This window comes from Pantherophis guttatus, chromosome 4 (genome assembly GCF_059756535.1).
Source record: "Pantherophis guttatus breed Tessera chromosome 4, ASM5975653v1, whole genome shotgun sequence".
NCBI lineage: Eukaryota > Metazoa > Chordata > Lepidosauria > Squamata > Colubridae > Pantherophis > Pantherophis guttatus.
Window position 1 is genome coordinate 50,131,560 of NC_142066.1, and position 24,497 is coordinate 50,156,056.

Here is a 24,497-nt window from a genome sequence, read left to right on the forward strand (position 1 = left end):
ATATGAAGACCCATCTTCCATTTTCTTTCTCTTTGTTTAACTTTGCAGATAGCAAGGCAGCGAATTCCACAATCTGGGCATTACCAAAAGTTGCTGTTGGGTATTTCAGTGGCAATGGTGATGATGGTTATGGTTGCAATAATTATTTTGATTATGGTAAGCTATAATATTTTTCTAGAGATCTTTATACTAATTTATTTACTTACTATCTCTGAGTCCAGTAATGAAAAGATAAACTTCTCCAAACTTTCAATATATTGCTTTAGTGAAGAGCTAATATTTCCTTGAACACTGTAATTCAAGACTGCCACATTGCTTCAGCCAGGATGTAATATAATACCATGTTTCCCAGAAAATAGAACATGTCCCGAAAATAAGGCCAAGCCTGATTTTTGGGGTGGGCATAAATATATGCCCTCTCCTGAAAATAAGCCCTAGTGATGGGGTGGGCGTGGCCAGAACAGGAGGCAGCCCTTCCCTTCCCCAGTCACCTCAGGGCTTCTTGGCCCCGTAATTGGATCAGTTGAGCCGCTCAGGCTGACATTCACAGCTGATTTATGAGTGCCGCTCAGGCCGCTGCCTCCAGCAAGCACGGTTGCTTTTGCAGCCAATTGCAGCTGCAAAAGAAGCCGGAGGCCAAGCGACACACCCCACACGTCTCGCACCCTCCTTACTAATGATGACAGTCACAGCAGGCAATTCCATCCACGGAACAGCTGCCTCATGGGTGCTGCACTGGCTGGTGCCTCCAGCAAGCACAGTCATTTTTGCTATGGATTGCAGTCACTTCTGCAGCAGGAGGCCAAGTGATGCACCCCATGTGCCTTGCGGCGGCCTTCCAAAGGATACTGTAGCAGCAGCTATCCACAATTTTTTTACCCTTATTTCATCCTCACCATATTGGACCACGTGTGTCGGGATGAAATAAGGGTTAAAAAATAGTGGATAGCTGCTGCTACAGTACCCTTCAGAAGGCCTGCACAAGGCACGAGTTTCCTGCTGCAGAAGTGGCTGTGACCGAGGAGCGCTTTTGGGAGAGAAGGCAAAGGGGAAGCGATCGCTTGCAAACTCCTGCCCCGCTCCCACCTCTCTGTCAGGCGACTCCCGGCAGCCCCAGACGCCCAAAACTTGCGCCCACCTGGCTCCCTTTTCAACAGTGCCTGGCTCTTTATTGAGGCAGATGGGGTGGGAGAAAAGCAAGGCACATGGAGTGAGACAGGGCTTGCTCCTCTTGCTGCCTCTTCTCCCCTCTTGCCAGGTATGGCAGGGCTTCCTGCCCCTGCCCAAATTGGATGCAATTTGGGGATAGCAGGTAGGGAGGGGTGGGGCTGGGGAGACGTGAGATTTGTAGCTCCGTTGCGTGTCTCACCGTAGTCTGCAGGCAAACATGTTGCACGGTAAAAAAAACCTTGCGAATTCAATCAAACTTCTCGAACTCACAAGAAGTTTGGTTTTACCTTACAACGTGTTTGCCTGCAGACAATGGCGAGACACGCAACGGAGCTACAAGGCAGGTAAGACATTTGTCTCGTGTCTCCCCAACCCCTGGCGAGGAGAGGAAAAGAAACGCCAAGAGGAGCGAGCCCCATCTCACTCCATGTGTCTTGCTTCTCCCCCGCCCCATATGTCACCCCCCTCGATAAAGAGCTGGGTGCTATGGAAAAGAAAGCTGGGTGGGCGCAGGCTTTGGGCATCTGGGCTGCCAGGGGTTGCTCGGCGGAGAGGCAGGAGCGGGACGGGAGTTTGCAAGTGAGGGGGATGGATGGATGGTTAGATGCCAGAGCAGCACAATACAGCAGCAGCCATGAGGTGGCTACGCTCACCACCTCCTGCACCCCCATAATATTAAGACCCCCTCGATAATAAGGCCAAGTCCTTATTTCGGGGTTCAAAAAAATATAAGACAGGGTCTTATTTTTGGGGGAACACAGTATGTTCAACCTCAAAAAGCTACAACAAATGTGGCAATGATATAGTAACATCATAAGAAAGAATAGAATGTATGTTTGTACAATTATTGGTGAGGAGGGCAAATAGGGTTAACTAAATGGGTGTATTGAGCTTGGATTCATTCCACCTCCAATTCTGTTAGGGGACCTGGTGGGCTTGATTTGGTCAATGACCTTCTTTTTAGGCTTACCAAGACCATGTTGGAATCCATTTTACAAACAGAAGACAGAGAAAAGGGAGAGTTTCTTATTGAGAAACAGAGAAAAAGATATTGTTTCCTGTGCCAGTCATTGATTCTTTTTTCTCACTGTGAAAAATCTTTACATTAATCTCTCACAATCACACCTTTCTTTTTGGATTTAAACTTCAGGTCTGGGGAAGCAGAAAGTCAGTCAGAGGATGCAGGGGTGGGATTGAAAAATTTTAGCAACTGGTTCTCTGCCTGGTTGCTGGGTGGGCGTGGCCTACTCAGCCTCCTGCACCACGGTGGGGAGAAGGGTGTTTTTGTCCTCCCCAGGCTTTAGAGGCTTTTCTAGAGCCTCCAGAAGGGCGAAAAAGGCCTCTCCATGGCTCCAAAGGCCATCCAGAGGCCAGAAACAGGCATTTCCGGACTTCTGGTACTTCCGGGAAGCCTGTTTTTCACATTCCCAGAACCCCCATGCAGGCCCTGTACTTACCTCTCATCCAAAATGGGCCATGTGGAGACTCCTGGGAGTAGAGGGGAGGGCCAGCCAGTCCTTGCAAACTACGGTTTGGCTGACCAGATGTAAAATTAGCATCCAATCTGAACCAGCTGAATCCCACCGCTGAGAGGATGTCTCCAAGTTCTAGCACTTTGCTAACCTGGTTGAAACTACAAGGGAAAAATCAGCATTCTTTTCAGACTGCCCTCCCCCAAACCCAAATGACAGTTTCTAGTTGAGTGCAGGAAACTACCCAAAATAATTTGCTGCCCAAATTTGAGCAGCAGAGAGTTAATTTATTTTGGCACCTATGAAAGAAGATTATGTGAAAGCCTCTCACTCTTTCTAGCTGGAATTTAATTGAGTTAATGATGCTACAAAGTTTATTTGTGTCCTGGCATAATAGGAATGGAGAAGTGCCTTGCACAATGCTTTTGATGCTCGTCTCTTCTGCCACAAATTCATTTACCTAGAAAGTGTATTCCAATTGATTGGGACTTGGATAAGAAGGCCTAGATATGGGGTTGACTTTTCTCCAACCCTAATAGAAGAAACCACAATATGAGGTGAAAGAGCACCTTCTTGCTTATGTCACATTCATAAAAACCTCATGACTGCAGCTGGAGGACAAAGAAAACAAAACAAAAGACTGAAATTATATATCCAATGCATGTAGAAGCCATACAAGAAGCAATCTTACATACAAGCGTCAACTAGTGCAGAGTTGCGATGGCAGTTCTTGTGGGGGCCCTAGAGTGGATTATGTTACACCACTGCTCTGCAAGCTGCACTGTTGTTGGTTTGCTTCTGGGTGCAATTCAAAGTGTTGGTTATTATCCTTAAAGGCCTGCATGGCATAGGTCCAAGATACCTGAGGAACCATCCCATCCCTATGGGACTGGTCCACCCCATTCACATCAGCAGAGGAGACATGCTGCAGGCCTTATCACTCAAGGAATTTTGGCTGGTGAGGTCCAGGAGAAGGACCTTCTCTGCTGTAGCTCCTGCCCTTTGGAATGTCTTACCTCCTGAGGTGAGATCCCAGCCATCTGACCTTCCATAAGGGCCTGAAGACTCTGCCAGATGATTTGGGGCCCCAATGGGAGAGCATCACATGGAGGTGGTTGATCCCACCTTCCACCCAGTGCACATCCTGCTTCCTCTCTCCCTGCCTGTTTTACCTTTTAGTTATTTTTTTATTTGTTAATTTTATCTTTGATTATAACTTTATTTTTTATCATCTTAGAAATAATTATCTTTTATGGTTTTAATACTTTTAATGCAATGAATCACCTAGGATCGCCTTGAAACAAGATGGGTGGCAATTAAATCTAATAAATCAACAAATGACTAGGTCAAGCTGGGCAGGTAATGATAAAATATTCAAACTGCTGCCAGAGCAATACTCAATTTTAATATTTTACCAGTACCTCAGGAACAGAAGAAGAGGAACCAAAGGCACGTCAAAGAAAGTGTAAGTAGCCTCAGTGTGCAAGTCAGGATTATTTCTCTTTAAGAATTTTTGAAGTAGTTCAGAATCAGTGGTGGGTTGTCCCCATTTCAGACTGGTTCACAAGAACCGGTAGTAAAGGCCCTGCCCACCACCCCGGATGTTGTTATCGGCGATCTGTGCATGCACAGAAGCGATCCCGTTGCAAACCAGTAGTAAAGGTAAGTAGAACCCACCCCTGTTCAGAATGCATCTGCAGATCTACATTTACAGGATACCTAATGTGTAAAAAGTCTCATAACTTGCTTATTTCATTGTTCAACAGTAGAAAGACATTCTCGTAGGAAACAGGAAAAGGAAAGAGAAAAACTAGAAAACCGTCACATTCAGAAAGAGCAGTGAATATTGTTGACTACATCAAATGGATTTTTAAAAAAAATCATGCCAGAGATTAAGGGACTAAAACAATATTTCTGTTTTCTTAAAGTTAGACTTTAGCTTTTATGATCCTTGGTTAAGGATCAGAATGATGGAAACTGTAATCGAGTGCATTTAGGTGTTGTGGATTGGAGAAAGTTCCATACATCCTTCATAATATCTGTATTCATCCTAGCTAAAGGTGATTCTTTTTATGCTTCACAGCAGCAGTTTTTACAAAAGATTTTCAGATTTTCTCCTATTTATACTTTATACAAAGCAAAGATACAGTTCAAGCTTCAAGCTTCAATTATTTTTAGGTGGTTTTCTTATGTTTGTCAGATCTAGATCTCAGAGAAAATATAAGTCCTTTCTGAAAAATTTAGCCTAGCAATATTGCATTCAGGGAAGGAATATAAGAATTTGCATATGTACATCTGACTTTCCAGGTTTTCTTAATATATTCAGTTGGGGGGGGGGTTCATATTTTCCAATGTATGCTAAAATATATAATGATGTTTTCATATTAGCTTGGTTTAATAGTATCTGTAAATGCAGATTTAGAAGTCAATCTTTGCTTTCTGGCAAAAAAAAAAGGTGGTATCTTGCAACAGAATTAGCTATACTACTCAAGGCAGAAAGTACCACAAAGTGCGGGATGAGACTGAGTTGGTAAACTGAAGAAAAAAATGCCAGGCTGTTAAGAAAGAGTAGAAAGTGGAAAACAAACAGAAACTCAAAGGACTGGTTAAAGTAGCTTAGTAGGCAAGATAGTATTTTATTCTGCCTGTTACAATTCTGGAGTTTTCATACAAAAATATGCATCCTGAGTCTATATAACCAATTCACAGATATACCCCCGAAATTATATTGTGTTTTACTCCTAAGTAAACTTACATTTGGATGCCACAGTAAGAATCCTTCCAAACACTGGCTTACTAGGAATAAACAGAACTCTGTTTTTAGTTGAATCCATTTTATTCCTCCTACCTGTAGAAATAATTTTATTTAGCACATAAAATTTGTTTGTTTGCTAGAACAGAGAAACAGTCAGGCATTTCATTTTTTAATTTATTAAACACATAAGTGACTCCAGGTAGCTTACAACATTTATTAATATTGTAAGTGATTACTTTCATTCAAGCAGGTCAAAAAAGAGAAGCTTCAGCATAGAAAGAAACTTTTCCTCAGCCCCGTTGGAAGGCCAATATGAAGCCTCTGTTTTACTGCTCCCCTTAGAGCAGTGGTTCTCAACCTGTGGGTCTGGACCCCTTTGGGGGTCAAATGACCCTTTCACAGGGGTCACCTAAGACCATCGGAAAACACACATTTTCAATGATTTTAGGAATAAATTTATTGTTGGGGGTCACCACAACATGAGGAACGGTATTAAAGGGTCGCAGCATTAGGAAGGTTGAGAACCACTGCCTTAGAGCTTCACTTCTCTCTTTCCCTCTCTCTACCACAGATAGAAAATGATGCTGTCGTGAGGAGATTCCTTGGGTGGATACTGAGCCCTCTTCTCTTAGAGTGGCTGGCTACCAAAGTTGACATTGCTTCTCATCCTGCGTTCTGTATTAGCAACTTCTAGAACAGTTAACATTCTCAAGACCTGTCCTCTTAGCAACCATATTTAGGCTGGGTTCACATGAGATGCTAGGCCAAAATGCAGTTGGCTATTTTATGGTTTCATGTGTTGTGCTAATGCAGGCAACTGAGCTAATTCAGTAAATGAGTTCACTTCCCACGAGGCAGTTTGTGGTACCAATAAAGCTCTTAGCAAAATAGGCATCAGTAGGAAAAGTTGATAGGAAAGTAAAGTGGCAACGTCGTTGATGTTCTGGTTTTTAGCAGCAACATGTCCATTCTACTTTCTGTTGGAAATATGGGTAAAAGTATCACTTAGCATCAGTCTTGCCGTCCTGCCCAGTTATTCATAATCCCTCAATTTTTTTCAAGCTCTTTTTGTCAGTGTCATTGGCTGCTACATGAAATAATAATAATAAAAAAAAAGGTGGTAATTTTTTATTGAGGGGGTGTGATGGTTCAGTTGTTAAAGACATTGAGCTTGTCAGCTGGAAACCTGAAAGCCTGGGTTCAAGACCCAAGCGCCGTCTAATATGATGAGCTTCCATAGCTTGTCCCAGTTCCTGCCCACAAAGCAGTTCGAAAGCATGTGAACACAAGTACTGTGTTTTTCGGAGTATAAGATGCACCTTTGTTTTTGGGGAGGAAAATAAGAAAAAAGCTGATTGGCAGGTGGATTGGCCTCCCGGAATACCCCCAATCAGCTGTTCCCAGAGGTGAATTTTAGCAAGAGGTTCCTTGGTTGTGAGCTCTGTGCCTTGCTTTTTTATGCTTTTTTTTCTGCCTCTGAAACTTCTGAAACTCTGTTTCAGAAAAAACTTTCTTTTCTGCTTCTGAAAGCCTCTGAAACAGAGCTTCAGAAAAAAAATTTCTGAAGCTCTGTTTGGGGGCTTCTTTTCTGAAGCTCTGTTTGGAGGCTTTTTTCCTGAAGCTCTCTTTGGAGGCTTTTTTTCTGAAGCTCTGTTTGGAGGCTTCTTTTCTGAAGCTTTGTTTCTGATACTTTTTTCAGCCTCTGAAACCTCCGTTTGAGAAGCTGGGCAGGGTTACATTCGGAGTCTTAGATGCACCCAGATTTTCACCCCCTTTTTTGGAGGAAAAAGGTGTGTCTTATATTCTGAAAAATATGGTAGATAAATAGGTACCACACCAGTGGGTAGGTAATAGTGTTCTGTGTGCCTTTGGTGTATAGTCATGGCAGCCACATGACCACAGAAGTGCCTTCAGACTGCACTGGCTCTCTTGATTTAAGAAACAGAGATGAGCGGACAAAGGAGCCAGACATGACTGGACAGGGGAAACTTTTATCTTTTTGATTTTCTATTATCTTCCTACCTTTAGCTGCTTGAACAATTGGAAAAACCAAACAGGAGTAATCAAAAAGCAGAATGAATTGTGACAGGCCTGTCTTAGAACTCCTTTGATCTTCTCTATGAGCAGTTGCTCTCATCTGCATTGTAGCTATTCAGCATGGCAGAAATTCAATAGCTATGAAATGCCAAAATTCTTTCTCTTCTCAGAAAAATAATGGCAGCATATATAAATATATGATATAAAGTTCACAGTATTATATATATAATGATTTTGGAAGCATCTGAGAATAAAGATACTGAATTTACTACAGTGATAATACTTGACAAAAGTTGAATAGACTGATTGGAAGAATATCTACCAGTAGTTTAATAAGCATATTGTAATGTCCTTTTTTATTCTTTTTATATCTACAGAAGTTCAGGAGAGGAAGAGGGAGGTGAAGAAAACTTTTCATACTATGATCATATATAGCTGGAATAAAGCTGTATATCATCTAAACCACTGTAAAATTTATTTTTTGTGGTTTATATTGAATATTATTAAATATATTATCTGATATGTACCTTTTTTATTGCTATCTTTATCCTAATGCTTAAAAACATTTCAGAATAGCCATTATCCCATCGGGAACAACTGTATTTCTATTAGGCTAAGGTTCTTACTACTCATGGAGATAGTGACTATCATTGATAAAATCTATAGGTTTCCTGGTGCCAGAAAGATGCTTTACAAATGTGTAGAACCTTCACATGATGTTTGTATGGAGCCAAGTTTACCTTCACATATATGTATTCATTTAGTTATTATATCTTCATAAAATGTCCAATAATATTTTCAGGTTCCCAAATAACACAATATAGTATCTGTGTATATCTGTAACTATAAGTATGACTATAAATTATAACATAAAAAATAGCAGGGAGTGAAATAAAACTCATAGTGAGAGTAAGAATTCACAACAATTTACAGCACAAAATGAAAATGTAGTGGATATTAAAAAGGCTGGAGAATAAAACAATATTCACTTGATATCAAAATAACAGAATTAGCATTACTATTCTCCTTTTTTAGTGAAAACATTCTGCTATATTTTCCTCACTTCATTTGTCAGGAGCACTTGAAACGATCTCTGAGAAGGCTTTCAGGGTGCAAATTGAGATGTGAGTTTTCTAAAATGTTGGTCCCAATTCAAAAGAGCAATGGATGTAGAGCCCAGAAACAGTCTGTGCAGCTAATAAAGCACTGGAGTGGCATGGCAAATTGCTCAGTCTCTTAAAAAAATCTTGTAGCATTATTTTGGCCAACTAAAATTTCAAGACCCTTAAAAACAATACACAGATATTGTGTATACACAGCAGGATGAAGAGTAGGCCAGTTGTCACCTGTGGGAAAAATCAGAACCAGTTTATCAGCCGAAACTGATAGAATGTTTATTTCTTGTCACAGAGGCTGCTCAGATTCTTAGGGGCAACATTGGATCAGGAAATTCTATGCTAACCCCACTCAGAACTGAATGAAACCAGCAGTCCCCAACCTTTCTGGCTCTGTAGACTGGGGGTGGGGGAGGGGGAGACGGGGTGGTTTTGTGCATGTGTATGCCACTTGGGCAAATGCAGATTTGTGCCCTTGCGTTCTTGTCTACCGCTTGTGCGGCCCACTTCCCAAAAGGTTTAGGGATCTCTGCTTTAAACATAGATACACCCACACACATTAGAAATTTTGAGAATATTCGTAGCTCGGGTTTAGGTTTTGGCAGTAGTCTGTTCTCAAAGCTTGCTGTTTATCTCCCAAACTAGGTAACATCTTCAGTGGGGTTTTGGATAAAATGTCTCGTTCAATTTCTTGTCTGCTTATATAGATGCTGTTTGGTGTTGTGGTCAGTTGGTCGCGTGACTGGTTGTTTGTGTGGTCAGTTGGTCATGTGACTGGTTGTTTATGGGCCATGAAATTCAACTGGTGAGGAGATGGTCGATTCTGTCGCTGATTGGTGGTTCAGATGGTCTGTTTCCTTACTGGTTAATATGCTGGTTCAAACTCGATGTGTTTGTATGGATTCATTATTACAGTGCCAGGCTTCAGTGAATTTCTGTGCATGATGCGTTTTGGGGGGGCTGATGACTTCAGCTTTGTCCTAGTTGAAAAGGAGTTGTTTGTTGTCAGTATGGTTGGGTCTAGGACCATGATGGCGAACCTATGCATACTACATATGACACATGGAGCCATTTCTGTGGGCATGCAAGCCGTTGCCCTAGATTAGTTCCACTGTGCATGCGCATGTGCCTCTGGCCAGCCAGCTGATTTCGGGTCTCTGCGTGCATGCAGGATGGGCATGCACTCCCATCTCAGGATGGGTCTCCATGAGACCAGTTTTGAATACCAGGTAAGTATAGGCTTGTGTGGAGGCTCTGAGAAGGTGAAAAACGGGGCTACCGGAAGTCTAGAAATGGGCCATTTCTGGCCTCCGGAAGGCCAGGGAAGGCCGTTTTTGCCCTCCTGGAGGCTCCAGGAAAGCCTCTGGAGCCTGTAGAAGGCGAAAAATGGACCTATCGGAAGTCCAGAATATGGCCATTTCCAGCTTCCGGAGGGCTGGGGGAGGCCATTTTCACCCTCCTGGAGGCTCCAAGAAAGCCTCAGGATCCTCCGAAACCTGTGCAGGGTGAAAAACAGGACTACTGGAAGTCCAGAAACTGGAGGCTTCAGGTAGGCCTGGTAGGCCCAAAATGGGATGTGGGGGGGTCCTGTGTGCGTGTGGGGGGGCGCACAAGGGAGGTCGTGCCTGCGCATGGAGCAAGGTAGTGTGGGAGGATTGCGCACGCATGCACAGGGGGCGAGGCGTGTGGGGGGTGGGCATTATGGGTGTGGGCATGCGCGTGCTATCATGTGCGCACACAAACTTTTGGCACTGGAGGAAGAATAGGTTAGCCATCACTGATCTAGGACTTTGGGTCATGCTGCTCATGAATTCTGGTTTTTAATTGTCATCCTGTTTCTCCAACATAGAACTGGTTACAATTTTTCTGTTCACTGTATATTACGTTGTACTGTCTTCCTTCCATGTTCTGCCTAATATTCCTGTTATTCCTAGGGGCTGCAATAGTCTGAAAGCTATTCCTGATGTTCCTTTGATGTATGGCAGGACCTGTTTCCGTGTTGCCTCTCGCTGTGTGGTTTTCTGGGGTTTCGGTGCCATGTACCACAATGTAAAATTCTTGGGATAGCCATTGGGGAGGAAAACATTGAAAAGATGTTTCTCCTCTGCTTTTCTTAGGGATCTGATGCTGCCGTGTTTTTTGGCTCTCTTAAAGTGGGTCTGGACGCAGCTTCTTTTATGTGCTGTAGATGGTTGTGAAATTCAGAATTTGATTAGTGTGCTTGGATTTCTGGTCAGAAGTTGTCAATTTACTGTTTTTCTGTCTCCTCATATCCATATCGAAGGAGACATAAAATCCATAAAACAAGCATACGTACATATATTGGGCTCCCTTGATCCTACCTCTAATGCTTGAGGAAAAACTCAAGTTTCAACAGCCTTCTGTAATTTATAGCTCAATGTCCTATGAGCAAACCTTTACAGTATCTAAATCATAGAAGGGTTGGCTGGATTACAGAAAAGCTTTCCAGTTTTGGTCGTGATTCAGTCCTGCAGATAAAAATCCAACTATAGGGGGAGGGCCAATTTAAATCTTGAGGAATCTAAATTGATTTTTACAATGTTGTTAAGATTAACCAGCTGTAATCAGGTGCAAAAATGATTCTAAAAATGTTATTTCAACTGAACTTTGTAAGTCATGCCCTAGACTCAACATTACTATAGCTCAATAATGCCAAACACTTAAACATAGCTATTGTTAAAATAATTGGAATTAAATCTTGCGAGAAGCTAGCCCTAGGATTTCTAGCATCAGATATCCATATTCACACAGAAGTTAGCCACGCAACCATAACAGAAATTTTGCAAATAAGTACGACAGGCTTTCAAACAGTGTTCTTATGAGCTAAATCTCTTTGGTGATCCCAATCCATCAGGAGCTCCTAAGCCATCCATCCCTGATCAACAACTGCCAGCTTGTGCCTTGAGATGGGTTACTTACTTTGACATTATGGGTATATGCATATAGCAACCTTAGTGGTAAAATTTGTGCAGCATGCTAATCTTAGCGTTCACTTTATAATGGGTCAGCTGGTACAAACACAGCTTGTTTAGGTAGTAGCAGTGTTTTTCAAACTTGACAGCTTTTTAATATTTGTAGTCTTCAGCTCCCAGAATTCTCCCAGCCAGCATTTGGGGAGTTTCAATCTACAGATCTTAAATTGCCAAAGTTTGAAATTTTACAGTTTAGTGCATTACAGAAAGCCAGAACACAGAGAAGTTAAGTAGCTGAGCATGTTGAGGCAAGGCAGGAAGGAGAATCAAGAGACTGGCTTCCTGACATGCCGTTCTTTTGTTCAAACCCCCATCTGAAAATCCTGTGTAGACAAATCAATCAGGCCTGTTGTATCTTAGGACCGCCCTATGCCTGAAAGAACCAAAACCTTGAGCCCCGTGTTTTCTTCACTTCGGCACCATCATCATTAACATCCTCAGGAGGGTGCAGGGAACAGGAACATTCGACCGGCCTGATGGAGTTTTCCACTAAGCAGTGGACCTGCTAATTACTGTACCTGAGACAGGATGGAGACCAGGGCTTCTGAATGCTGGCAAGCTGCGACATCCTTTCTCTGAGGAGATTGCTCCTCTGAAACATTGGGAAAAGGGCCAGGCAGGTGTGGCAGAAAACAGGGGCTCGTTTTTTAGACACTGTGAGGCAGATAAGAAATATCTGTCTGAATGGAATCAGCAAACCCAGCTGGAATTAAGGCTGGGGTATTGACACTGTTACTGATGATTCCTAAGGTGGTTTGAGGTAGTCCTCGACTTATGACCACAATTGAGCCCAAAATTCCTGTGGTTAAGTGAAACATTTGTTAAGTGAATTTTGCCCCATTTTATGACTTTTCTTGCCTCAATTGTTAAATGAATCACTGCAGTTGATAAATTAGTAATCCGGTTGTGAAGTGAATTTGGCTTCTCCATTGACTTTGCTTGTCAGAAGGTTGCAAAAGAGGATCACGTGATCTTGGGACACAGTAACGGTAATAATTATGAACCAGTTGTCAAGCATATGAATTTTGATCACATGGCCATGGGGAAGCTGGAAAGGTCATAACTATGAAAAATGGTCATAAGTCACTTTTTTCAGTGCCATTGTAACTCTGAACAGTCACTAAATGAACTCTTGTAAGTCGAGGACTACCTGTACTTTCTTTTTAAATCAAACTTAGAGAAAAACATTATGCATGTGCCAGCCCTTCAAGGTAGATGAGGTCAAGAAGCAGGCACAACAGGGATTTCAGAAATATTCTTTCTGGGATCCCTCACATAGAGAGAAATCAAAGGGAGGACTGTTAGTCATATTATAGAGTATACAATTCCAAATCAGTTAAATCCAGACAGATTGGAGTGAAGGATCTTGCTTTTCAGCAATGAATCTTTACAGCCCTCTGTTGGCTAGATCAAGCAATTGCATTTACTCTGTCTCCTTCTTATCTAGTCTGCCAGTGGAGCGATAATGCAATTTATTGTCCAACCAACCACCCCCGATATGGCATTTTCTAGACAGGTTGGACTAAAATATTAGAATCACCTTGATCAGAATCAAAAAATGGAAGAAGTCACACATTTTATTCCCACATTACCCGCCTACCCTTCCCCATACCAGGTCTTTCTGACATTCATCTAAATGCCCAAAGCCTGAAAAATGACCAGGATATGATTGAAAAGTCTCTCTGGACTTAGCTTCTTATCTATCTTTTCTACAATCACTCTTCTTATCTTCAAATTTCAAAGGCACTTGTACCAAAGTAGGACACCTCAATTTACTAATCATGTTGTGCCATAATTTATTTAACCATAATTTGTGAGCATGATTCAGGAATAACACAAGTATAATAAATGATGATTTATAAGTGCTCAATGGGTGATGTTAAATTAAATGAGCTATGTGGCGCAGTGGTTAGAATGCACTATTGCAGACTAACTCTGCCCAGTCTGTAGGTCAATCCTGACAGTCTCAAGATCCTTCCATCCTGCCAAAGTCAGTAAAATGAGGGCCCAGATTTTTTGGGACAATATGCTGTCATTCCAAACTGCCCTGTAAAGTACTATAGGATGGCATTCAAGGCTAAATGCCATTGCTATTAAATCACTTAAGCCATATGAATTGGTGAAGCAAATGATCTAGCTCAGTTTTCCCAACAGGTGAAGTGTGTACATGAATGTGTGTATGTAGACAAAAGCACAGAAGCCTGGTCAGGGAAACAGCATCATCATTTAATTTTGCTAAGTCACAGGAGGAGAACTGTAAATGTGGAAGAGTTCAAACTGGCCCTTGGAGAAGGAGTGCAAATGGCATTTTGTGAAGCACACGTATACAAGCATGCAAGGAGTACAGAACTAGATAGGTTCAGGAGGGATGAGGTTGGCTTTTTAATCTAACATTCATAAATGGAAAAATGCAGGCATTCTTTTCAAGAGAAGAAAGAAAAGCACAACACATGTGGAAGCCATTCCAAACTTAACTCTGAAAAGAATGAGAATAGTCATTCAGGAGGAATTGGGAGGAACAACAGCTATTCCTGGTTTAAGGTTTTAAGAGGGAAAATCTCTGCAGGCTTCATCAAGATGAAGACCCAGACACCATGTCACCGTTAATAAAGGTCAAGGATACCAGGATTGGTAGTAAAAGACGATGAAGAAATGTCTCAATCAACTCCTCACAATTAAATAAAACTTCCCACCAAAATTTCTATTTAGCCTGCCATCCCTGTAGAAACTGAGAAATAGAAAGAGGGCAGAGACGGGTGAAAACAAATCCAAATATGAAAACAATGAGCTAAGACGATGTAGAAAAGCTACTGCTAATCTTTGCTTCTTGTCCCGGACAACAATCTATTCCAGCAGCAGCTTCCAATGCTCAGTCTGTCCATTGCCATTTCCAGCTGGGAAGTTCAAGAATTTTCTCCCTCCTTTTGCCCCAAGCCTCCTAACCCAGAAGGCTCTGTGACTTGTGCAATTCTAGTAGAAGTAGATTGACAACAAAAGGCAGAAGAAATGGGCTTGGGATCGGGGATACGACCAGATACCAGTCTGAAAATTGTAATTTGACAGAAATGTTCCAGCAGCAATGGGGAGGAGAGAAGGAGGGAAAAAGAAATTGAAGAATGAAGATGCAATGTACCCCTGTAATAGACATGCCAACAACAGTGATTCACAAGTAGTGAAAAAAACAGTGCTCTAAGTAGAACTTAAGTGCTCCTCAACACCCAGTGTTCTAGCTGTACAAACGAGTTTTGGCCAGCTTTCCTAAAGCAGCAGGACACATAAACACCCCCTTCGTTTTTATTGAGGCTCCACTGGATCTTGCTGGTTTCTAAATCCAGAGCTACATTTCTTTTCTTGGTGAAGTTCCTGCTGATGTAAGGTTAGGTATGATGCTTCCCCTCTAGCCAGCACCTTATCGAGGCCCAGTTGCTGCAGTTTCTCTACCAGGTTCAAGCTGAAGATGCTATTCAAACTCTTCTCAGGCTTTTTGTGTTGCAGTGCTTGCAGTCCTGAAGTCCAATCAGCATAGCTATCCAAGTGGTAGTGACACAGTGAAACCAAAGAAGAAGAAAAGCAAGAGGAGGAGATTGGATCCCTAATAACGCAGGGCAGGGACACGCGCGTCAGTCCTTGGCTCTGTGCAGAAATGCCTTGCTTTGCCAGTAGAGTCACCAGTCCAAGCTCCTTCTCTTTCTTCTCCTGCCTGCATTGTTCCTTAAGGTGGGACTGAGGAGGGGAAGACAGGCTCAGCCCCGTGCAGGGCCCACAAGACGGCACAACTGTATTATAAAGACTAAGGAAGAGGAGGAAGGGAAAAAAAACACAAAGGCTTTAATATGTTTGGGTTAGGTGCTTAATTGCAAACATACATCCCAACCCACCTTGATTTGTTTTCCAATAGCCTCTCAATCTGTGCGGGCTGGGAATTCTGGCAACTGGGAAGTTTCTTTCACAGAAACCCTTTAGAACAATATCTAAATTACATGGTATTTTCTCCACTAGGTGCAGATTTTCTCCCATGATTAGCTGGGCCCTGAAAATACTAATTTTCTATATAAAATAAGAAAGGAGCACATAATGGAACAACCGAATGGAGAAAAGGGCTTACTCCACCCTCTTCCGTTTAGTCTGCAAAGTAAAGGAAAGCTTTGCAGGATGTGGGCTTGTGCTCCATTTCGACAAATTGCTCCTGCTTGTGAATAGGAAAAGAGAGTTGCCCTAATATTTTGGGGAATTGATTGAGGACCCTCTTTCCGAATTATAACAACATTTTATAAAAGGTACTTTTTGGTTCCCTTTGAGGTAATTGAGCCAGGCTCCTGGCAATTCATATGGGCCTCTGGGTGTGCCCGAGGCTGGCTACAGACTCTGACCCTTTAAGGCCCAATTCACCACAATTTTCTTTTTAATTGGGTCTTCTGCAAAACAAAAGAAGGGTCAGAACTAGCACAGCATGTGAATTCTGTGTCAGCAGTAACACACTCTTTTTAGCACTCTCCTGAGCTACAGGAGGGCCACCTTCTCTAACTGCTCCCCTTCAAGTGTGGGGGGGACTATATTTCCCAAAATTCCTCAGCCATGTCATGAGTGCAGCAGCACCTGCTTTCTAATATCAAGTACCTGATCTTGGTGTCCAGGAGGAAGATATTTCCATCTTGGTACCTGATAGAAAAAGATGGTGGAGACAGAAAAGCTCTGACCCATTTATTAATCCTATAGTGCAGTGATGGCTAAAATTTTTGCCATTGCATGCCAGGAGGGGGTGGTGTCACATGCACGTGCCCACACCCATAATTCTATGTGCCCCGCCCCCGTGCATGTGCACACGACACCCCCTTGCTCCCCTGGGTCCTGGCATGCAATGGCCCGGTAGGCCCGTTTTTCTCTCTCATCTGGCTCCAGAGCCTCTCTAGGAGTCTGGGGAGGGCGAAAACGGCCTTCCCCACCCCTCTGGAGGCCATCCAGAGTCCAGAAACGGCCCTTTTGCCAAGTTCTGGTGGGACCGGAAGTTGGCAAACGGGACGTTTTCGGCCTCTGGAGGGCCTTCAGGATTGTGTTTGGAGAAGGGCATTTTTGCCCTCCCCAGACTTCTAGAAAGGCTCTGGAGCCAGGTGAGAGAGAAAAACTTGCCTTCCCCACCACCACCCCCGAGGCCCTCCGGAGGCAGGTAACAACCTGTTTCCCTACTTCTGGTGGGCTCAGAAGGCCCAAAAATCAGCTGGCTGGTGTGCGCATGTGCACCAGAGCTGAGCTTGTGTGCCCACTGATATGGCTACACGTGTCACTTGTGGCACACATTTCATAGGTTCACTATCACGGCTATAATGGCTCCTAACATTACTACCAATTGCGGGGATGGGGGGTGTCACCGAGGCCACAGGTAGCCAACGATTGGTTATTCAGCCCCTTTTTTTCTGTGTAAAAATATATATTAGTCACTGAAGACAAACATATTCACACATATATTCAAAGGGCACACTAAAAAACTAGGCCACATTGACTAAATTACATTAAATATAATGTACATTTTCTTCTAAGAACTTCCTTACTTCTTTGACATAGGATGTTTGAAAATTCCTAAGACTGAAATGTTTTCCCTTTAAAAATATCAATGGGTACATGATAAGGTAAGACCTTATCCCTGTGCCATCTGTCTCTTAATTTTGAGTTTTCTATAGTTTTAAAAAAATTAATCTGTGTGGTTTTAACATTTTAACATATTTTAATTATTTTTCTATTTGTTTTATAGCCTATATGCGACCTAGAGGCCCCTAATAAAACAGATGGTTGTCATAAAAATTTAATAAATAAATAATAAAACATATTGTGATTGGCCTATGAGGCTGGACTTCTGGTTCACCCTGTATATCTTAGCCATGAAAACCAGCTGCATTATTTTGGGCCACTCAATCTCTCTCCATCCAACCCACCTCAGAGGATTGTTGTTCTGGGGAGTAAAGGAGAAGGAAAGTCTGTTGGATATGCTCTCTGCCTTGAGTTATTTGTCAAAACAATAAAGGCAGGATGCAAGTAAATAAATAAATAAACTGTAAGTTCCAATTGTTTGATTTTTTTTCTTTTTGTTTTGCATAACAATAGCATAGGACTTAGACTTATATACTGCTTCACAGTGCTTTATAGCCCTCTCTAAGCAGTTTACAATGTCAGCATATTGCCCCCAACAACCTGGGTCCTCATTTTACCTCAGAAGGACAGAAAGTTCTGAAATATGCTTTGTGTACAGAAATACTTGAAGCTTAAAGATGTTCCAGGTTGAGATTTAACACCACCACTGACATCATTTTGCACAGTGGAATGGTTCCTTGCCACCCTTCTCCAAATATTAATGATTGTCCATTTCTGATTTAGAAAACTGTCTCAACAGCATTAGTTTTGTTAGCTTTCCATTTTCATCTTTCTGAGGACAGGATCATCTGAGGCCTCAGCATTGAAAGTCAGCATCACATTTCAGTTAGTTTGCAGAAAAGCAAGAGAGGTTGGCAGTGAAGTCTGCAAAAAATTAGTGGGTTAAAATCTTACTTTCCTAGAGAGGCTGAATCTAGCTGCCCATATCAACCGCCAAGGATGGCTCCTGGATTTGCAAACTGCTATAGATTAGGCTATTTATTTATTTATTATTTATTAATTTATTTATTTTATTTCTATACCACCCTTCTCCCGAAAAACTCAGGGCAGTGTACAGCCTAATTAAAAACACAAAGATAGACAAAATTTAAAAATAATTAAAATTATTTTAGGCTAATAATAATAGGCTACAGTGAGTTTGAGTAGCATATGGCTCAGCAAACAGTGGAAGCCCTATTGTTTATTAATTACATTATAATCTGGAGATCTGGACACAGCAGTTGGATTTTGTTGACCTGGGTTGAAAGTTTAAGCTTGTCATATACAATCAGTCTCAATGTTGTGTATAAATTCATAAGTCTCCATGTAACCCAGGATCATAAGAGCTGTAGTCCAATGTTTTCTGCTGAATGACAGTAAAACTGACTTAAATAAACCCCTTCCTTCCTTCCTTTCCTTACAATGAGCTGTTTAGGAGAAAGGAGACCCATATGCTTTGCTTATCACCCAAATCTTCATCAATCCATTATCCTTCAGCAAAACCTTCTGAACATTAACCGAGCAAAGACAAAGGTCTCCAGAACAGGGAAGACTGCTCATTCGATGCTTCTGAATTAAGAATTTTTGACTCCTTTAAATTGGCAACTGAATGGGAAGATAAAGGGAGAGAAGAGGCTCAGAGCAACTAAAAGCCTCTGAAGAAGTATTTGAGCAACTGCATCCAACATTAATGTTGACCGAGGGCAGGTGCCTGTGTTTTATTATCCCACGAGTTTTTATGGGCTGCCCAGCAGGTGAGTTCTTAGCCAGGGCTTCATCTGGACTGAGTCTCGGCTTTAACTATCCAACAGTTAAGTAAGATATCCCCAAGCATATGCAGTTTATCATGCCAGTTTTCTGGACAGGCTTGATCACCAGAAATCATTTTAAATCAACCCCAGCACTAAGGAGTTATAACTTCCTCCTCCCAGTTCTATGAACTTCCATTCTCTATTTCCTGCAAGGCCTTGCTCCTCCCTGCAGCCATTATCCAAAGGGCTTGGGTCCCCTTTTCTCCAACCGGGGTCACTTGGGAGGAGATGAATCAAGGAGGGAAGTTCTGCTCCTGGATGGAGAGGAAGGAAGCAGCAAGCAAGGATGTCTTACTTCAGAACTCCCATCCATATGCCCAGAAATCGTGCATATCAGGAGACATGCCTGAAGTCAGGATTTGACAATGAGGAAGGAGGAGAATGCAAGACAAGAGGTAGAAAACAAAAATCCCAGATGTGCCCATACACATCCTTTAGGTAGGAAATGGCCTTCCCACGTAGAAGAAGGACAGGTGGCAGGAAAGCTTAAGGGAAGGACAATAGGATGCTTACCTGGGTGTCACCATGGTAACCTCTTTGCTAGAGTGCATGATGCAACAGGTGGTGATGGTGAAAGTAGGCGGGGTCTGGGGCAGATAGTTAACGGAGTGAAAAACTAAATGGGATAGGAAAACAAAGGGTTAATGAGTGAGTAGAATGGGGAGGGGGGTCATGGAGGTGGATAAACATCAAGGGAAAAGGGGAAAGGGGAAGCTTCTATGAACAATAGGGCATTAAATTTCATCCAATATGTTAGCAATGATTCATAGCCTCCAGCTGGAAAAGGAGTGGAGAACCTGTGGCTCCCAAGATTTTACTGAACTACAACTCCCACCATCTCTCACTGTGGCTAAGATTGGCTTAGTTAGACAGGTAATAACTGTCTGAAAAAGTAGACCAGTGTTTCTATACCTCAGCACTTTAAGATGCATGAACTTCAATTCCAGAATTACACAACAAGCATTGTTGTCTGGAGAATTCTGAGAATTAAAATTCATGTATCATATATTTGTTGAGGTTGAGAAACACTGAACTAGAAGAAAACAGGTTTTCCAGTAGAAAGTTACTACTTTCACATTCTCATGACCCCACCTGATTCACTGCTACAGGAACACTGCCAAAACACCCATAGTATATATACTAGTAATGCTGAGTTTGGACCTCACCAATAGGCGCATATACTAACTATCACAGCTTCCAATAAATTATGACTGCTTTCCTGCAAGAAAGATGAGGTGATGTTTACTAACTTTCAAATCAGGATTTCCTCAAGTCTTACCAAGACAAGCTAATGTATACCATTAGGAGTGACCCTGCTTAGCCCACTCACCAGTTGGCCTTTCTTTGGCTTTAATTGATGTTGAGGTAGCAAGGGAAGACAAGGCGCTGGCATCCATGTCATCTTCTTCTAAGTCATTTAGATTGTGGACCTCTCCAAGATCAGTGTCAAGTTGGCGGAAATCTTTGGTAAGGACACCTGGTCGAGGGTCCAAGATTCCTGCCAGGTGAGGCCGGGCCAGCTGCTGCCAGTGGTGCAGAGTCATAGAACCTAAGAGAAGGCACAGAGGTCTACTTGAGTTTGCTGGACCCAGTGACAAATCCCAGCAAAAATCATTTGTAGCATGCCTAAACAGAAATATGGGGAATTGCAAACCAACATTATAACAAGAAATAGAAATTTCCAAACTACATGGACAACACATGAAAGGCCGGAGGGAATCTTGAAAGATTTAAGACCCAATTGGAGAACACCAGTCACTTACAGATAGTCCTACAATGTCATCTGGGGTATCTGTTTATTTCAACTCTTCAGGAATCCGATAGGAACGTTGTCTAATTGGTTGGGTTTCACCCATTTTTATTCTGTGCTCTACTAAAGCAGTTAAAACTGGTTGCATGGAAAACATACTGTATGTTTTACAATCCCATAACAACTTTTCTAAATCTTTTGATTGTGCCTTGGTTCAGACCCATTGTGGCATTTCCTCAGGAGGTTGGCATGGTAGATTTTCTTTTTTCTATCTTCCAGTTCAATTTCATAATTCACTGACTCAATTCTTCCCTTTACTATGTAGGGACCTTGCCTCTTAGCCTGTAATTTGCTTTCTTTATTAGGCAACAACAACAAATACTTGCTTTCCTTTAAACCTTTAAATTGTTTTGCCTTTAAACCTTTATCACAGACTCTCTTTTGTCGTTCTCTGCTTTTCTCTAAATGCTCCTGGGCAATGTGTCCTAGGCAGGGGTGAAATGCTCCCAGTTCGGACCGGATCGCCTGATCTGGTAGCGATGGTGGCAGGTGGTTCGGAGAACTGGTAGCAAAAATCCCTGCACCCCCCCCCATGCCCAGCTGAGCCACACGATCATCAGAGGCTTTTTTTTTTTTAACTTTTAAAAGCCTCTGATGATCGCGTGGCTCAACTGGGATCATCCGAGATTTTTCAAAGCATTTTTCTCTGCAACCTCTTGGCCGAAGAAGTGGTTTAAAAAATGCTTTGAAAAGTCTCTGACGATCCCAGCTGAGTTCCCTGATTGGCAGAGAGGCATTTTTTTAAAAAGCCTCTCTGACGATCCCAGCTGAGTTCCTGATCGGCAGAGAGGCTTTTCAAAGCATTAGAAAAAATGCTTTGAAAAGTTTTTTTTAAAAAAAGTTGGCCACGCCCACCCAATCACATTACTCACCACCACCACGCCATGCCCACAGAACCGGTAGTAACAGATTTTACATTTCACCCTTAGTCCTAGGGCTTTTAATTTATTCCTCTGAGTTATAATGTATACTGTATATTAAGTTCTTAGGGTCTTCTATATTTTCACACCAGCATTTCTTAATACTGTCTAAAGCCCTCAACCCTTTTCTTTCATTAAAAGAAGGAGGGGGTTAAAATTCCATGGATGTCTGGGGAATTTTCTTAAATGCAAACAATAGAATAGACAGCCATGTAATCCAAAATATTGGGTCTTGGCCTGCATATTTCTTAAATATAATTTCCAGGGTCTAGTTCATCCTTTCAGTAAAATAATCTGCCTGAAAATGATAAGGACTTTTTATTCTTAAATCTTCACAAAGCTACATGTGAGGATCTTGATTGGTGTGCTTATCCCACTAAAGATTTTGACCAGTTCCTTAGCTATTTGTTTAGCTCACACATTCCTCAGTGGAACTGCTTCTGGATACCAAGTTTCTTAATCACAGACAACTAGGATATATTCACTGAATTTACTAGATCATGGCAGAAAAACTACAATGTCCAGGGCTATTTTAGAAAAAGGAATGGGAATTAAGTGTATTATCTCTATTGGAACTTTATTGTATTCCACTTTTGATTTCACTAATTGATAAACAGGGCAGGATCCACAGTAATGGGCCACATCTTTACAAATCCCTGGCCAATAAAATCCAAACTTCTCTATGTGGTCCCATTTCTATGCATATGTCCAGGCTGTAGATTTTCATGGCTAGTTCCAATATAGCCTTGTGATATTCCTGAGGAAGTACTATTCGTTCAATTGTTTCCCTATATATGGATGAAAACTAATTTGAAACAGCAGCCCTGATTTTTCTCGGAATCTGGATATAATCTCTTCGTTTCTCTCCTTTTCTGCTGCTAACCAACAATGTTTTAATATTGGGTCTTTCTTTGCAAGGGTCCTTGGTGAATTTCACATTTTGGAGTCTCTATTGCTATGAATCTCTATCGCTAGCTTTGTTGGCCTTTCTTAAAGCTTTCTCCTTTCTAGGATATCTCACTTTTCCTTTTAAATCAGAATGGCTAGGAACAATCCTAGATGTCTTTCCTTATTTCTGCTCCATCCTTGTCCTTGCCTTAGACTGGGCTCCTGTGATTACTCTCGGTATCTGAGCCCCCTCCTTGAATCCTTTCCTGCTCAATCCTCAGTAAGTCGAAAATCTGTTCCAATCATTAGGCTACATGGTAAACCGGGGATTATTCCTACCACCGTTTCATGAAGTACATGTAAGTCTTACCAGGAATATAGCTTAAAATAAACAAGAAACAACCCCTCCCCCAAAGTTTGTATTTTTCTCCACATTAAAATGGGAGGAGCTGTCCTATAATGGCAGTTATTATAAAGGAGGGTCTTGATCCTAGGGAGGCCACTGTTCCTCAGACAGCCGGATGTGAGTCCCTCCTCGTGAAGTGGGGTCATGGGTTACAGATGGGCCTGCTGATTACATACCTGGCTCCCTGCCACGTGGCAGCAGCCCTGCCTGAACTCCTCAACGTAATAGCCGGGGTGGCAGTTGAGACTCCTAGGCTTCTGGTCATGGGAGATTTCAAACTGCCATCCATCAGTGAAATGTCTGAGGTAGCTTGGGAGTTCATGGCTTCCATGATGGCCATGGACCTGACCCAGTTAGTTCATGGCCCTACTCACACGGGGGGACACACTCTGGACTTAGTTTTTGTATCTGACCAGTGGTTGAATGGTCTAGATATAGGAGATATAGTCATCAAACCATTGTCATGGTCAGACCATTCTCTCCTTAGGCTTGACTTTCTGTCCGCTACACCCCACTGCAGGGAGGCGGAACCGATTAAATGGTTCCGCCCCAGGCGCCTGATGGATCCTGATAGATTCCAGATGGAGATTGGGTCATTTCCTGAGTCTCTAGCTCACAACTCGAGTGAAGACCTGGTGGCAGCCTGGGATAGGATGGCCGCTGGTGCTTTGGATCAGGTTGTGCCTTTGCGGCCTCTGACCCGGCGTCGAAGTCGCCCGGCTCCTTGGTTTTCCAAGGAGCTGAGGGAAATGAAGTGCCGGAAAAGATGCCTGGAGAGTAGTTGGAGAGCCAGTTGTTCCGAATCTGACCGAACACTGGTGAGGTCCTATATTAAGACCTACTTAGTAGCGATAGCAGCGGCAAAATATAACTATTTTTCCGCTATTATTGCATCGGCAGATAATCGCCCAGCTGCCTTGTTTAGGGTGACCCGCTCCCTCCTCCACCTGGGAGCACGGGAAGACCCCTTGCAAGGTCGAGCTGAGGATTTTGCACAATATCTGCACTATAAAATCGCTCAAATTCGGGAAGGCTTGGACTCTGACTGGGTAGGTACAGACGGGGTGATGGAGGCAGGTCTTGAGAATATTATTTGGGATGAGTTTGACCCTGTGACCCCTGAAGACATGGACAGGTTACTGGGGAAGTTGAATGCGACCACATGTTTATTGAACCCGTGTCCCTCCTAGTTGCTACTGGCTTCCCGAGAGGTTACACGAGGCTGGCTCCAGAGGATTATAAATGCTTCTCTGAGTGAGGGTTTCTTGCCTTCCGCCTTGAAAGAGGCGGTGGTGAGGCCTCTCCTCAAGAAGCCCTCTCTGGACCCCGCTGTTCTAGCAAACTACCATCCTGTCTCCAACCTTCGCTTTGTGGCAAAGGTTGTTGAGAGTGTGGTGGCACAGCAACTCCTGCAGTACCTGGATGAAACTTGTCTACCTAGATCCGTTCCAGTCCGGCTTCAGGCCTGGTTACAGCACTGAAACAGCATTGGTCGCAT

General features: G+C 42.6%; 2 protein-coding genes across 8 annotated transcripts in view; one reads left to right on the forward strand and one right to left on the reverse strand.

Moving 5' to 3' along the window:
• Window positions 1–7,954, forward strand: part of LOC117664614 (uncharacterized) — a 32,483-nt gene extending 24,529 nt beyond the window's left edge. Inside the window, exons 10-12 of the mRNA XM_034415718.3 lie at window positions 49–156; window positions 4,061–4,107; window positions 7,812–7,954. Of these exons, the coding sequence (XP_034271609.2) occupies window positions 49–156; window positions 4,061–4,107; window positions 7,812–7,869 (213 nt within the window). The 3' untranslated portion in view covers window positions 7,870–7,954. The remainder of the gene's footprint in view (window positions 1–48; window positions 157–4,060; window positions 4,108–7,811) is intronic.
• Window positions 7,955–13,747: 5,793 nt separating this feature from the next.
• The window catches only part of LOC117664615 (trafficking kinesin-binding protein 1-like), an 82,458-nt gene continuing 71,708 nt past the window's right edge, over window positions 13,748–24,497 (reverse strand). For 3 of the 7 annotated variants that reach the window (XM_034415720.3, XM_087892136.1, XM_034415722.2), the window contains 4 exons: window positions 20,306–20,524; window positions 19,489–19,591; window positions 16,160–16,201; window positions 13,748–15,332 (listed from right to left, as the gene is read on the reverse strand). In XM_034415720.3, coding sequence (XP_034271611.2) covers window positions 14,837–15,332; window positions 16,160–16,201; window positions 19,489–19,591; window positions 20,306–20,524 — 860 coding nt within the window. In that variant the 3' untranslated portion in view covers window positions 13,748–14,836. The remainder of the gene's footprint in view (window positions 15,333–16,159; window positions 16,202–19,488; window positions 19,592–20,305; window positions 20,525–24,497) is intronic. The other 4 variants (XM_034415721.3, XM_087892137.1, XM_087892139.1 and 1 more) reach the window with 2 other exon arrangements.